This window comes from Nylanderia fulva, unplaced genomic scaffold (assembly GCF_048542155.1).
Source record: "Nylanderia fulva isolate GAGA-0341 unplaced genomic scaffold, ASM4854215v1 Scaffold142, whole genome shotgun sequence".
Taxonomy (NCBI): Eukaryota; Metazoa; Arthropoda; class Insecta; order Hymenoptera; family Formicidae; genus Nylanderia; species Nylanderia fulva.
In genome coordinates this window covers 242,925-257,419 of record NW_028189644.1, presented here as the reverse complement: position 1 = coordinate 257,419, position 14,495 = coordinate 242,925, and the positions used below count along the sequence as shown (strand labels likewise).

Genomic DNA, 14,495 nt, shown 5'->3' with positions numbered 1-14,495 from the left:
TTAAAGTAGCTTGCTGCAATCCTAAGAAGGTATCCTGGTACGTTCTTCTCTTGGAAAGCCTGCATAATGCAGTCCCAATTGGCGGAGTTAAAGGCGTTTCTGATGTCTAACGTGGCTACCAGGCAATATTTCTTCGTACCACCCTTCCATCTAGTTCCTGCGATTGCTTCTTTGGCCGTACCTACAACCAGATTGATCGCGTCCAGGGTTGATCGTCCTTTGCGAAATCCATACTGATTGTCTGCCAAGAGTGGATCAACTACTGCTTCAATCCTCTGGTGAATTATGCGTTTATATATCTTACCCGCTGTGTCCAGCATGCAAAGTGGGCGGTAAGATGACGGTTCATCCGGTGGCTTCTTTCCTTTCAGAAGCAGTACTAATCGTTGCTGCTTCCACTTTTGAGGAAAAATCCCTTCTTTGAGGCATGGGTGAAGGCATTGGCTGGTTTTGTAAATGGGTCATGACGACCTTGTATGGCCTACCCCACAGGTCTTTGTCCACCTTGTTGATGAGCTCCTCCCAGCATTTTCTTTTGCTATCCTTGATGGCTTTGTTTAGTGATCGACGAGCTTTTTTATACTCCGCAACCAGCTCTGCAGAGTCAGGTCGTCTGTAGCCATGCTGAGATATTCTTCTTTTTTTGAGACACTCTTTTTGAAGAACGCTGATGTGATCATTCCACCAGTGCACTGCCAGGCGTTGGCCCATGCTACGTTTCCGAGGCATACTTACGTTGCAGGCCTGGGCAACTCTCTTCATCAGATCCTTGGTCATTTCTTCTGCGGTTCCAGTCGTAATCGGTTCACTATTTAGGGCTATGACCAATGCACTTGGGTCAAAAGACTTTATTTTCCATTCAATGGTGTTGAGTTTTTTGATTGGACTTCTTGTATTCTGGTCATGTAATAGTTGCCAAAGAATCGCGTTGTGGTCGCTGGCCGTGTAGATATCCATCACCTTCCAGTCGTAGTTCCTTCTGATGAGGCTGCTGCTGACGAAAGTGAGATCTACAATAGAGCTTGCATCTTCTTTAATATAGGTTGGCGTATCACCACTGTTGATCAGGACTACATCTAGTGTAGTAAAAGCTTCTAGTAGTGCTTTTCCTCGCGTATTCGTCTGCTTGCTGCCCCAGTCTACTGCCCAGGCGTTGAAGTCGCCGGCGATCGCCACTGGGTAGTGCTGCTTCGCGTCCTCGGTCAGTTTGTCCAGGAAGTCGGTGAATTCAACAATGGAGAGGCTAGGTGGTGCGTAACAGCTGTAGAAGCGGATGCCATCTACTGTTGCTGCTACAAAGCCGACGCTATTATTGCTAACTACACTCTGAAAAGGAAGCTTGCCACAGGACCAAATGACAGTCTTGGTGGTGCTGTCAGTTTCCCATGATTGGCCGATGAGGTGTTTATACGGCTCTGATATAATCACAAGGTCAAGCTTCAATTCTCGTACTGTCTGCATGAGCAATTCATGTGCAGCCTTACAGTGGTTGATGTTGAGCTGCAATATTCTCATTTTCGTCTGTCTGTGATCTTCTTTAGTGCCTCTTGGTTGTGTGTGTGTGTGTGTGCGTGTATATACCTGTATATATGTAGCATTCATCATCCACACCTTTCATTTACACTCTACACTTTTATTACACCTTACACTTTTCACTGGACTTTTACACTTTTTACATCTTTATACATTTGTAATAACTTCAATTCATTAATATACATAATGTTTTTAAGAAAAATATATATTTCCATAACAACACATTCATTCATTTATTTGTTACATATTAATTCTTTTTGTTCTTTCGCTTTATACTTTCAATGAATAAACATTACTTTTTCAAAGATCTGGTGAATTTATTTATAAGTCGCTACATTTTTGGTGACCCCGACGTGATATTAAAGCCGACGTGATATTAAAGCCGACGCATTTTAAAGGCTGATGCGGAATAAGTGCCAAGTGATCGTCGTATTTGAAGTCTGCGAAATATTATCATCGCTTGGAAGAATTGCTGGATATTCTGATTTTAAGAGATTCATTCTCCGGATCTTTGAAACATCAGAGGCGGATTAGTCCTTCACGGAAATTCTCAAATCATTTTATCGGATTCCTGGAACAAGAGGAAAATGCCAATCGATAGATCACCAGTTAGACCCTGTTCGGATACACAGATTGATATGGATTTGGCGAGCGGATCAAATCAGGTTGGATCAGAAAATATTAATATTTTACCTTCTCAAACTGGACATCAGGTGAGTGATCCTATGTTACAAATTCACTCAAATGAGTTTCGTTTATTAAAACTACCGACTTTCTGGCATAAACAACCTAAACTCTGGTTTGCTTCTATTGAAAGTGAGTTTACGGTTTATCGAATTCGATCAGATGATATTAAATATAGTTCTGTCATTCGTCATCTTGATGAACAAGCCTTAGTAAACATTTCTGAAGTCATTGAAAATCCACCTAAAACAGATAAATATAATTATTTAAAGAAAATATTAATAAATCGCTTTACGGATTCAGAGGAAAAACGTTTGAGACAAATATTAGCTGGAATTGAACTTAATGATAAAAAGCCTTCGGAATTACTTCGAGAAATTCGTCATTTATCTGGAGGATCTTTAGCGGATAGTGTTTTGCAAATGATTTGGCTTCAATGCTTACCACATAGAATTCAAACGACTTTAGCCGTAGTAGAGGATGTTCCTCTTGTTAAACTTGCGGAATTAGCTGATAAAATTGCTGATCGGGACGGCGGTTTGCAAGTCGCGGAAATTTCCAATAATACAAGTAATAAATCTTCGGATTTCGCGGATTTGCTACGAAGAATCGAAGCTCTAGAAGTTTCTCGTCGTCGAGATCGTTCCAAAAGCCGGTCTAGAGAGAATAGAAGATTTAGATCGTTATCGCGTAAGAAAGACAAATCAAATAAAGATATTAAAGATACATCAATTTGTTTTTACCATAAGAAGTTTGGTGATAAGGCTAAACGATGTACTTTACCTTGTTCTATGTCCAAAACATTCTTGGCTTCACAGGAAAACTAAAAACGCCGCTTAAGACTGAGGCTGCTTACGACGGTGTTTCTAACAATCGCCTCATTATTTTCGACAGACATTCAAATTTGAATTTTCTTGTCGATACGGGCGCTGATATATCGTTGTTACCTAAAAAGGTTTTATTGAAGCCGTGGCATACTAATTTAAAACTTTTTGCCGCAAATGGTACTCAAATTAATACTTACGGTTCTAAAACTTTAATTTTGAACCTCGGTTTAAGGAGAGAATTCAAATGGAAATTTTGTGTCGCGGATATTCAACGTCCTATTTTAGGCGCCGATTTCCTTTGTCATTTTAATCTCCTAATTGACATTAAAAACAAGAAATTGATTGATAATGTTACCGGTCTTACGAATACTGGAAAAATTCAAGAAGTTGCACATTTGTCAATTTTTACCACATCTCCTGATTCTGTGTACCACAAATTTTTAACCGAATTTCCAGGACTCACCCGTTTTTCTCCAATTTCCTCGGTAAAAACACATGGTGTTGAACATCATATCGTTACGGAAGGTTCTCCTAAATTTTCGACTCCCAGAAGACTTACTCCTGAGAAACTTAAATCTGCCAAGGAAGAATTCAAGTCTATGATGGAGCAAGGAATTTGCAGGCCTTCAAGCAGCTCCTGGGCAGCCCCTCTACATATGGTACCTAAAAAGGAACAAAATTCTTGGAGACTGTGTGGTGATTATCGTGCACTCAATTCAGTGACTATCCCGGATCGTTATCCCTTACCTCATATTCAAGATTTTTCTTCTTCACTTTTTGGTAAGAATATCTTTTCTAAAATCGACTTAGTTAAAGCGTACTATCAAGTACCCGTCGCTAAAGAAGATATTCACAAAACAGCTGTCACTACTCCATTTGGGCTTTTTGAATTTGTCGTAATGCCTTTCGGTTTACGAAACGCAGCCCAAACTTTTCAACGGCTCATGAACTCTTTACTTAATGATTTGAGTTTTGCCTTTTGTTATCTTGATGACATTCTTATTGCTTCTAAAGATGAGAAAGAACATTTTGCTCACTTACGCATTATTTTTGATCGTCTTCAACAAGCTGGAATGACAATCAATGTCGCTAAATGTCTTTTCGGTCAAAGCGAGATTTCTTTTCTTGGTTACTTAGTTTCTAACCAAGGAGTTAAACCTACATCCGAAAAAGTGAAATCAATTATTGATTATCCTAAACCTAAGACACTTCATGAATTACGCAGATTCTTAGGAATTATCAATTATTATCGTCGCTGTCTCAAGGATGCTGCAAATCATCAAGCTCTGTTAACAGAATATTTAAAGGACAGTCGCAAGAGGGATAGAAGAATTATTTCTTGGATTAAAGAAGCGGAATTAGCTTTCGAGTCATGTAAAGAAGAACTTTTACAAGTTACTACCCTTTCTCATCCTGCTCCTCATGCTCCTCTTATTTTAACTTGTGATGCTTCTGACTTTGCTGTTGGTGCATCACTTGAACAGTCTATTGACGACGATATCAAACCAATAGCATTTTTCTCAAAGAAACTAGACAAAGCTCAAAGAAATTATAGCACTTATGATAGAGAACTTCTTAGCATTTATTTGGCTATTAAACATTTCAGGCATTTTGTTGAAGGAAGACAACTGATTATCAGAACTGATCATAAACCTTTGATTTTTGCTTTCCGTCAGAAATTGGATAAAGCGTCACCAAGACAGATCAGACAATTGGACTTTATTGCTCAATTCTCTACAAATATTACCTATATTTCTGGAAAAATGAATTCAGTTGCTGATGCTCTGTCAAGAATTGAATCTATTTCAATGCCTATTATAGTTTCTTTAGAAGAACTTGCTAATTATCAGAAAGAAGATGAAGAACTTCAAGTTTTACTTTCTTCAAATTCTTCACTTCTGTTGAAGAAACTTATTCTTTCAGGATCAACCATACCTATTTATTGTGATTGCTCTTCGGAATTAATTCGTCCATATGTTCCTAAACTCTTACGCAAGAGAATTTTTGATGTTGTTCATGGACTCGCTCACCCCAGCGGCAGATTGACATCTAAACAATTACTACTGAAATTCATTTGGCCTTCTTTGAAGAAAGATGTGAAGGAATGGACTCGAACTTGTCTTCCATGTCAACGTGCGAAGATTTCAAGACACACCAAGAATTCTCCAATTAAGATTGCAATTCCTGATCAACGCTTTCAGCATGTGCATTTAGACATTGTTGGACCACTTCCTATTTGTCAAAATTACCGTTATTGTCTTACTATGATTGATCGTTTTTCCAGATGGCCTGAAGCTGTTCCTATTTCTGAGATTTCTGCTGAAACTATTTCTACAACATTTTATTCACATTGGGTAGCACGTTTTGGTTCTCCTATCAGCATTACAACAGATCAAGGTCCTCAGTTTGAAGCAGCTTTATTCAAAGCTTTAACAAATCTAATTGGATGCCAAAGGATTAGAACTTCTGCTTATCATCCTGCTTCAAATGGAATTCTGGAAAGATGGCACAGGACTTTGAAAGCAGCGATTATGTGCCACGAAACAACCAACTGGGTAGAATCTTTACCTTCAGTTCTTTTGGGATTACGTTCGTGTTTCAAAGAAGATTTAAAAGCTTCACCTGCAGAACTTCTTTATGGATCCACTCTTCGTATTCCTGGAGAATTTTTCATTGAAGAAGATTTTCCTGCAGATCCTGAAATCTTTCTTGAAAAACACAGGATTCATATGAGAAATATCAGATCATCTCCTACAAGTCATCATTGCAAAAGATCACCTTTTGTTCACAAGAATCTTTTTGATTGTACTCATGTTTGGATTAGAGAAGATACTGTTAGGAAGTCACTACAACCTCCTTATTCTGGCCCTTTTCCTATTGAGAAACGTATCTCTGATCATTTATTTGCAGTTAATGTTTCAGGAAGAGTTGTCAATATTTCGACAGAACGTCTCAAGCCAGCCTTCATTCCTGGAACTTCAGATTCTACTGAACTTTCTACCAGATCTTCAGCTCCTGTTCCTGCTATTTCAACTCCTGTTCCTGCTATTTCAACTCCTGTTCCTGCTACTTCAGCTCTTGTTCCTGCTACTTCAGCTCCTGTTTCTGCTACTTCAAATCCTTCTTCTTCTTCTACTGTTGGAAAAGCTTTACGCACCTACCCACCAAAGAAGAAGAAAGTCCATTTCGCAACGAATATCGTCACTTGGGGGGGAGTACTGTAGCATTCATCATCCACACTTTTCATTTACATTCTACACTTTTATTACACCTTACACTTTTCACTGCACTTTTACACTTTTTACATCTTTATACATTTGTAATAACTTTAATTCATTAATATACATAATGTTTTTAAGAAAAATATATATTTCCATAACAACACATTCATTCATTTATTTGTTACATATTAATTCTTTTTGTTCTTTCGCTTTATACTTTCAATGAATAAACATTACTTTTTCAAAGATCTGGTGAATTTATTTATAAGTCGCTACATATATATATATATATATATATATATATATATATATATAAGAATAAAGAGGGTATCATTAGAATATTGCAAAAAATTTATAGATGAAGAAAATCTTGCAAATTTTAAAATCATCTTTATTTTTTGAATGATCTCAAGAATACAAAATTTCACTGTGGATATCACGTTGCAGGACATCCTGCGTATATATACACATACATACATATATATATATACAGGGTAGGCCATTTTAATCTTTCCACTAAAATTTCTCAAAATCCAAAAATTTAAGACAAAAATGTTTCAGATAAAAGTTGTATGGTTTCAAGGGGGACATGAGATGGTGTCATTGATTTGACCTTGAATAGCCATTTGAAGGTTACGTGAAAGTCAACTTCAATTTCTTAAATGGAACACTATATTTTTTCTTGCATACTTTTGTAGCTGACTTCGAGATCTTTCCAAAACATTATAATCAAATGTTTTTTCATGAAGTACTTTTCGAGTTATAAAGCTTCAAAGCAGTATTTTGAAATACGATATCTTGTATGTTGTAGTTATGTGGTCAAGTTGACTCTTAGGGATCATTCCGAAGTCAAATCAACTTTTCACCCAAATTTTTGGCAACGGTTCACATAAATCCTCATATTAGCAGCTATCAGATTGAAAGGGAGACGGGTATACCTAGACGTACCGTTCTGAGAATCTTAAAAAAGCTACATTATCACCCGTATCATATCACATTAACGCAAGCCATCACACAAAATGACATGAGGATGCGTATGCAGTTTTGTCAATGGGCACAACAAATGATTAGAAATGATCCAGCTTTCTTTCGTTATGTTATGTTCTCGGATGAAGCTACGTTTAAGAATAATGGAGAACTTAACAGACACAATTCCCATTATTGGTCAGATACTAATCCCCATTGGTATAGACAAATAAACAACCAATATCGTTGGAGCATCAACGTGTGGTGTGGCATCATCAATGGCTATCTTATTGGTCCATATTTTTTTGAGGAAAATGTAAATGGAGAGAACTTCTTAGCTCTCCTGAGAGATGAACTTCCAATATTACTCGAAAAAGTTGATTTGTATACAAGACTAAGAATGTGGATTCAATTAGATGGAGCTGCACCACACTATTCCAGACATGTCAGAGCTTACCTAAATAGGCGCTTCAATGGCAAGTGGATTGGACGGGGTGGGCATGTTGCATGGCCGGCACGATCTCCTGACATTACTTCCCCTGACTTTTATTTATGGGGTTATTTGAAAAATGTTACATACGACCGAGCACCAACCACTAGAGAAGACATGGTTGAAAGAATTACAACAGCTTGCGGAAACATACCACGAACTGTATTATTAAAAACTGTCGAACATTTTCATCGAAGGATACAATTATGTATTCAAGAAAATGGAAACGTTTTTGAGCATTTGCTGTAAGAACGTTTCTGACAACGTGTGAGAGGCAAGGGGACTCACGTTAATCAAGCACCCCGAATCGTGAGAGGCAAGGGGACTCACGTTAATCAAGCACCCCAAAGGGAACAAAATTCTACTACGTCCACGTCGTTGTTCCTGGATAGCGCTAAAAGTAGGATGATTCGATTTTTTTTTTATGCATAACATGCATAACCACAAAAATTTGGGTGAAAAGTTGATTTGACTTCGGAATGATCCCTAAGAGTCAACTTGACCACATAACTACAACATACAAGATATCGTATTTCAAAATACTGCTTTGAAGCTTTATAACTCGAAAAGTACTTCATGAAAAAACATTTGATTATAATGTTTTGGAAAGATCTCGAAGTCAGCTACAAAAGTATGCAAGAAAAAATATAGTGTTCCATTTAAGAAATTGAAGTTGACCTTCACGTAACCTTCAAATGGCTATTCAAGGTCAAATCAATGACACCATCTCATGTCCCCCTTGAAACCATACAACTTTTATCTGAAACATTTTTGTCTTAAATTTTTGGATTTTGAGAAATTTTAGTGGAAAGATTAAAATGGCCTACCCTGTATATATATATATGTATGTATGTGTATATATACGCAGGATGTCCTGCAACGTGATATCCACAGTGAAATTTTGTATTCTTGAGATCATTCAAAAAATAAAGATGATTTTAAAATTTGCAAGATTTTCTCCATCTATAAATTTTTTGCGATATTCTAATGACACCTCCTTCATTCTTATTCAATATTTATGGGGTTCAATTGTTATAAATTTTTTTTTACATAATATATATATACATATTTTCTAAAAGTAACAATTTCTATTGCCGTTATCCACAAATAAATAAAAATAATATAATATTTGAAAACGTTCAAACACAACCTGATGGTATATGTTGTGGAATCTTTGCTGCCGCATTTGCTACAACTATAGCTTTAGGAGGAAATCCTTGTAATGAGACATATTTTGCTGATGTTAAACGTATGAGACAACATTTCTTAAAATTATAGCAGAAAATAAACTGTCGCCTTTTCCTAACTAATAAAAATTTATCATTATTTTAGAAATGTGTAATTCTAATAAATATTGTTGCAAAAAAGTGTCTAATACAAATGTCTCATTTGCAAAAATCGGAGAAACGAAAAAAATACATATATTATGGTTGCGTTCTCACGGGAATGAGCGATGGAGGGGCCCATTTCATTCTATATATGCATAAAAATGTTTTGTATATTATATAATATTCTGTTATATTATATAAAAATATACAGCTGATTATTTGAATATATTTGCTATTTTCTCAATTATTGATAAGAGGAAAAAAGCGAATTGTGCGTACTGCATACATTGTAATTTATAGAAAATTACAGGTAATATCAATATACGTACCATACACGTATGCTTATACCATACACGTATGTGTATATATGTATGTATATATGTATTTGTATATATGTATGCATTTATATATGTAAGAAATATATACATATATATATACATGTATATAGATGCATATATCCATGCATAAACATATATATAATATGTACATGGTAATTCAAAAGTCTGGCAATGGCCAATTATCTTCGAAAATAGTGGTCTTATGAAAAAAATACTAAAGGTGTTGACTTTTACCTAGGTGTCAAATTTTGAGATTATTTATAGGTCAACTTTTTTAAAACCTTTATTTTTTATTAGATATTCTTGTAGCTTATCTCGACAGCTTTCCAAAGCATTATAATAAAACATTTTTTCATGAAGTACTTTTTGAATTATAAAGATTCAAAGCAATTGTTTGACATAAAATTATATCTTTGTAAAATATTCAGTTTTACGTTATCATACTTTTTATTTTTATGCACAGAATAATGAGACCAATTTGGTGTAAAGAAAATGCAATCAGCAAACACAAAATATAACTGCTATGTTACATGTATATAATACTATATATCGTGCATGTTACATGTAACATATACGGTAATTTCTCACTCATAGATGTAACATTTGTAATATGACATATGTATGTTATTTATATATTGTAATTACATCCCAGATAGCATGGATATTGTAAGATCCCGAAAGATAATCTTTCGCTAAGTCACTATTCTATCTAGGATATAATTACAATAAATAATAGAATCCATAAGTGGGAAATTACAACTAACGTGTATGTTACATGTTACATGCACGTTAATTACGTGTTATATAGCAATTATAATGTTGTTTGCTGGGCAGTTGCTTCTTGAAAATTACATACGTCTTTTGCAACTGTGTTTTCTTTGCACCTATTGATTGGTCTCATTATTCCGTGCATAAAAAGTATAAATGTATAACGAAAATCGAATGTTTTACAAGACATTGTCAATTTTATAAAAGAATTGTTCACTTCAAACCTTTATAACTCAATAAGCACATCAAAAAAATTTTATTAGTGTTTTGGAAAATTCTCGAAATAAGCTACAAGAATATGTAATAAAAATAGAGGGTTTTGTTTAATAAAAGTTGATCTTGAAATGACCTCTAAATTTGACCCCTACGTCAAAGTCAAGGTCACCATAAAATATCTTATTTTCCCTAGAAACAATTTTTATATATAACAATATAAAATTATATAGAAATATATAAAATTATACATATAATTGCAAAATTAAATATGAAATATGTCTATATATAATTAGATATAAGAGCTTTTTATATACATATACTTATATAAATTTATATATATATATATATAATAAATAAGTATTCACATATATAAATATATATAATGTTTCATATATAACTTGACATGAGATTATACATAAACTTTATAATTTATATATAAATAAATTTAATTATATATAAAATGAACATATTTCACATATAATTATGTATAATTATATTATTATTTAAATATAATTATATATAAAAAATTTTTCCCGGGTTGAACCGTGCAATTTTTATATTTTATTCATAAGACCACTATTTCTTGGACATAATTAACCGTTGCCGGACTTTTGAACCTTGTATATATATATATATATATATATTGTGACGTGACAAATTGAAATTGTCCGTCACAAGGGCTGAATGGCCCGATCGGGGGAGGGCACGGGACCTCTGCTCTCCCGAGACAGCGAGAGAGAGAGAGAGAGAGAGAGAGAGAGAGAGCGTGCGTGCGAAAAACGCGGGACCGGACGCGATCCCGCTGCTACGCGTTTCGTATATTTTTTTTTGTTGAGAGTTAGGATTATTTCGGCAGACAGGATGTGCGACGAGTCTCAGCCGAGAGAGAAACCCGGGAGGAGAAATAGGAAGGCATAGGAAGCAGGACGACGGGGACCCCTTCGTCAGGGACACGCCCGGTAAGCCCAAGATTCAAAATTTCTTCACCGAACATCCGACAACGGAGTAGGTGCCACCGCCTAAAAATTTGTACCTTCCAGGAGCGAGCAGGGGATGGCCACTCGGGTGCAACCAGCACCCGAGTCCCCGCATACGGAGCGCCGGCAGGAGAGCTGCCGCCCCCGGGACATCCGGAATCCCGAAGGAGAACAAGGAGCGGCCCTGCCGTGCGCTGCCGCGACGACCGCCTACGAAGGGCAACCCGCGGATCAGGACTCCGCGGGTAAGGATAATTAAGCGCGCGGCCGCAAGGATCACCGAGGCCGCGCGCGCGGCCGACCTGATAGCGCCGCGAGTGGCCTATCTAGGTAATTGGGTCACCGACGTGTCTCCTGAGGGCCCCGGTTCGGCACTGTCTAGCGAGCGCCCGAAGAGAGTGGAGGTCCCGAGACGGAAGCGCGACTTAGAGAGAGCGAGAGAGGAGAGGACGATAAGGACGTTACAGGACTGGTGAGACGACGTGGTCATCCTGCTGTCGCCGAATTAAGGTAGCAGGGTGGATGAGTCCCGAATTACCTATCGTTAAGAGATTATGCCGGACTTGGTTGCCGGTCCGTTATGAAATGGCGAGAGATTAGTTTTATTGTCGAGTCGCGATATTAACGTAACGAAACTCTATTGGGAGAAACTACGACCCATCCACTCTCTTGCGTTTCCGCATATTTTCTCTCCCGCGTGGACAGTCTTCGCGCGTAACATTGTCGCGCGAAAATTACCGCGATTTATGCGTTGCCGAATATTGTTCGAGGCGCAAAATCGGGGAGCTCATAAACGCTTTCGGGCTCATTAAAGTATTGATGTTGTCTTAAAAGAAAAGGCGTGATTACGTTTAATTTTGTGTATGGAATTTATGTACGGCGCCCGCGGTGCGCCCTTACGCCGGCTCCTTTGTTGTCGCGCATACCGCGCGGATCACGCGCCCGCGGCGTGGAGTAACATACCCGGTGGTGCATCGCCGATTTAATTAATCAATTTTCTTTTGTTATTGGAGACACTACCTCGTTGCCGCGAATTAGTTAAATATTTATAAAAAAATTGATAATCTCGGCTCGAATTATTGTGTTACAATAAAAATAAAATCTCGACGGCAATCGGAGCCTGTGCGGATGACATGCACAAATTAATAAATTAAAATGAGATCTCAAATCAAACTCATTTATTAAATTCTAAACGTTTCGACCCACTTCGGGTCTTCTTCAGTAGCTGCAAAATACAAAGAAACAAAAATAAAAGATAATCGATATAATCAGAAAATTATAAAACTCGTATACATACAATCCGCAAATAAATTAAATATCATTCTCCTCCCTATTCAAACCGTCCGGCCGTCGGAGTGTCTCCCTAACGGTGACCATCGTCAGGAAGGAAGCAGAGCAGTGACTCCCTTACTAACACTAATCAACATAGTATAAATTAAACGTAGAAATCCACAAGAATTATAAATTAAAAACCGGGAAGAACACTCACCCCGACAGCAAAAACAGAGAGAAGACGATGTTACACGTGACACATCACTCTAACGACTGTGCGGTATTCTACTTCGACACAGTCGATACATATATACGCAAAAAACAAATATAAAAATAAAATATGAAAATAAAAATAAAAACAACTAAAATTTATCAGCACTCATGTCAAAGGTCTAACATAGAATCCGGTTATGTATAATCACAAAGAACTACGTTTAATTTATACTATGTTGATTAGTGTTAGTAAGGGAGTCACTGCTCTGCTTCCTTCCTGACGATGGTCACCGTTAGGGAGACACTCCGACGGCCGGACGGTTTGAATAGGGAGGAGAATGATATTTAATTTATTTGCGGATTGTATGTATACGAGTTTTATAATTTTCTGATTATATCGATTATCTTTTATTTTTGTTTCTTTGTATTTTGCAGCTACTGAAGAAGACCCGAAGTGGGTCGAAACGTTTAGAATTTAATAAATGAGTTTGATTTGAGATCTCATTTTAATTTATTAATTTGTGCATGTCATCCGCACAGGCTCCGATTGCCGTCGAGATTTTATTTTTAGTTAAATATTATTCATAACTCGGCCCGGCGAACCACCGGTCGTATTGCCTCACCAAACTCTCAATCGTGCGCCTGTGCACGCCGCTTATTTCTGTATATTATATACTCATGTGTCTTATGAACAAAATTTAAATATATGTTTTATTAACTTTAAATTCCTCGGGTGATTTCTCGCCACCACGCACCCGAACCCTTACCCGTACAGAGGCTAGCCGAGCGGGAAAGCTGCCGTCGCGATCTCTCTCTCTCCCGTGATTGACGCCCGCGAGAGGGCTGGGACAATAAGTCCGAGTACATCAAGACATAGCGTCCCGCGAATTTATTAATTGAGAGACGGTGCGGCTGCCGCACCTGGAGCCCAACTAAATCGAGATTTTAGTTTTCTTTTTATTTTTTTTTTGTTATAATTTTTTTTTGTGATCGGACGGAGAGATCGCGCCGAAGGGAACCGATATTCCGCAGGAGACGTTTTTCCTTACGCGACGAATTGATATTCGCTGCGAATTCCGCGCGATACGGTTGCAATATATATATATATATATATATATATATATATATATATATATGGTAGATTGTATATTTCCTTTAAAAAATACATGAAAATATGCATATATCATCAAAATATATAAAAGAGCAATATTGAAATTGTGTTCAACTATGTCATAAAGAGACACATTTATATATGTATGTTTTACTGTCATTGACACGCTTAGATGCGTGTGCGAGATGATTCGACAGTAAAAATATATTATGTTGTCTGATTTCAATATGTTGAACATACTAAAATGGCTTTTTGACATATATATATTACTGTCGATAATGGCAAAATTAAAATTGTCGGTAATTATCGACAATTTTAGTTCCACTCAAATGAGGGCGCTAACTCGTCGGAGTTCGGCCAACGCTCCGGCATCCCGGCATTACGCTCGGGGGACTTCCATTTCCGTTTACAAACATTTAGTCTTAACTTTCACTCTTTCACCTTATTCTCTCCATCACTTTCACTCATCTCCTCATTCAATCTCCCTTCCCCTCTGCACTCCTTTAACTCCCTTAGTCATTTTTTCCCCAGCCCCTTCTTTTATAATATTT

General features: G+C 36.9%; 2 protein-coding genes and 1 long non-coding RNA gene across 3 annotated transcripts; 1 reads left to right on the top strand and 2 right to left on the bottom strand.

The window, feature by feature from the left end:
• Positions 1 to 345: 345 nt before the first annotated feature.
• LOC146724234 (uncharacterized) lies at positions 346 to 1,515 on the bottom strand. Its single transcript, XM_085480321.1, has one exon. It carries the CDS (start codon positions 1,513 to 1,515, stop codon positions 346 to 348), a length of 1,170 nt encoding a protein of 389 aa, XP_085336447.1.
• Positions 1,516 to 2,736: 1,221 nt separating this feature from the next.
• LOC146724233 (uncharacterized) lies at positions 2,737 to 4,350 on the bottom strand. The gene is made up of 5 exons (XR_014924164.1): positions 3,792 to 4,350; positions 3,508 to 3,707; positions 3,242 to 3,413; positions 3,001 to 3,164; positions 2,737 to 2,874 (listed from the first exon to the last, which is right to left on the bottom strand). It is a non-coding gene; the product is annotated as an uncharacterized LOC146724233 (long non-coding RNA).
• A 2,939-nt stretch (positions 4,351 to 7,289) lies between these two features.
• On the top strand, positions 7,290 to 7,970 carry LOC146724232 (uncharacterized). Its single transcript, XM_085480305.1, has one exon. The coding sequence runs from the start codon at positions 7,290 to 7,292 to the stop codon at positions 7,968 to 7,970; it is 681 nt and encodes a 226-aa protein (XP_085336431.1).
• The last annotated feature ends 6,525 nt before the right edge of the window (positions 7,971 to 14,495 follow it).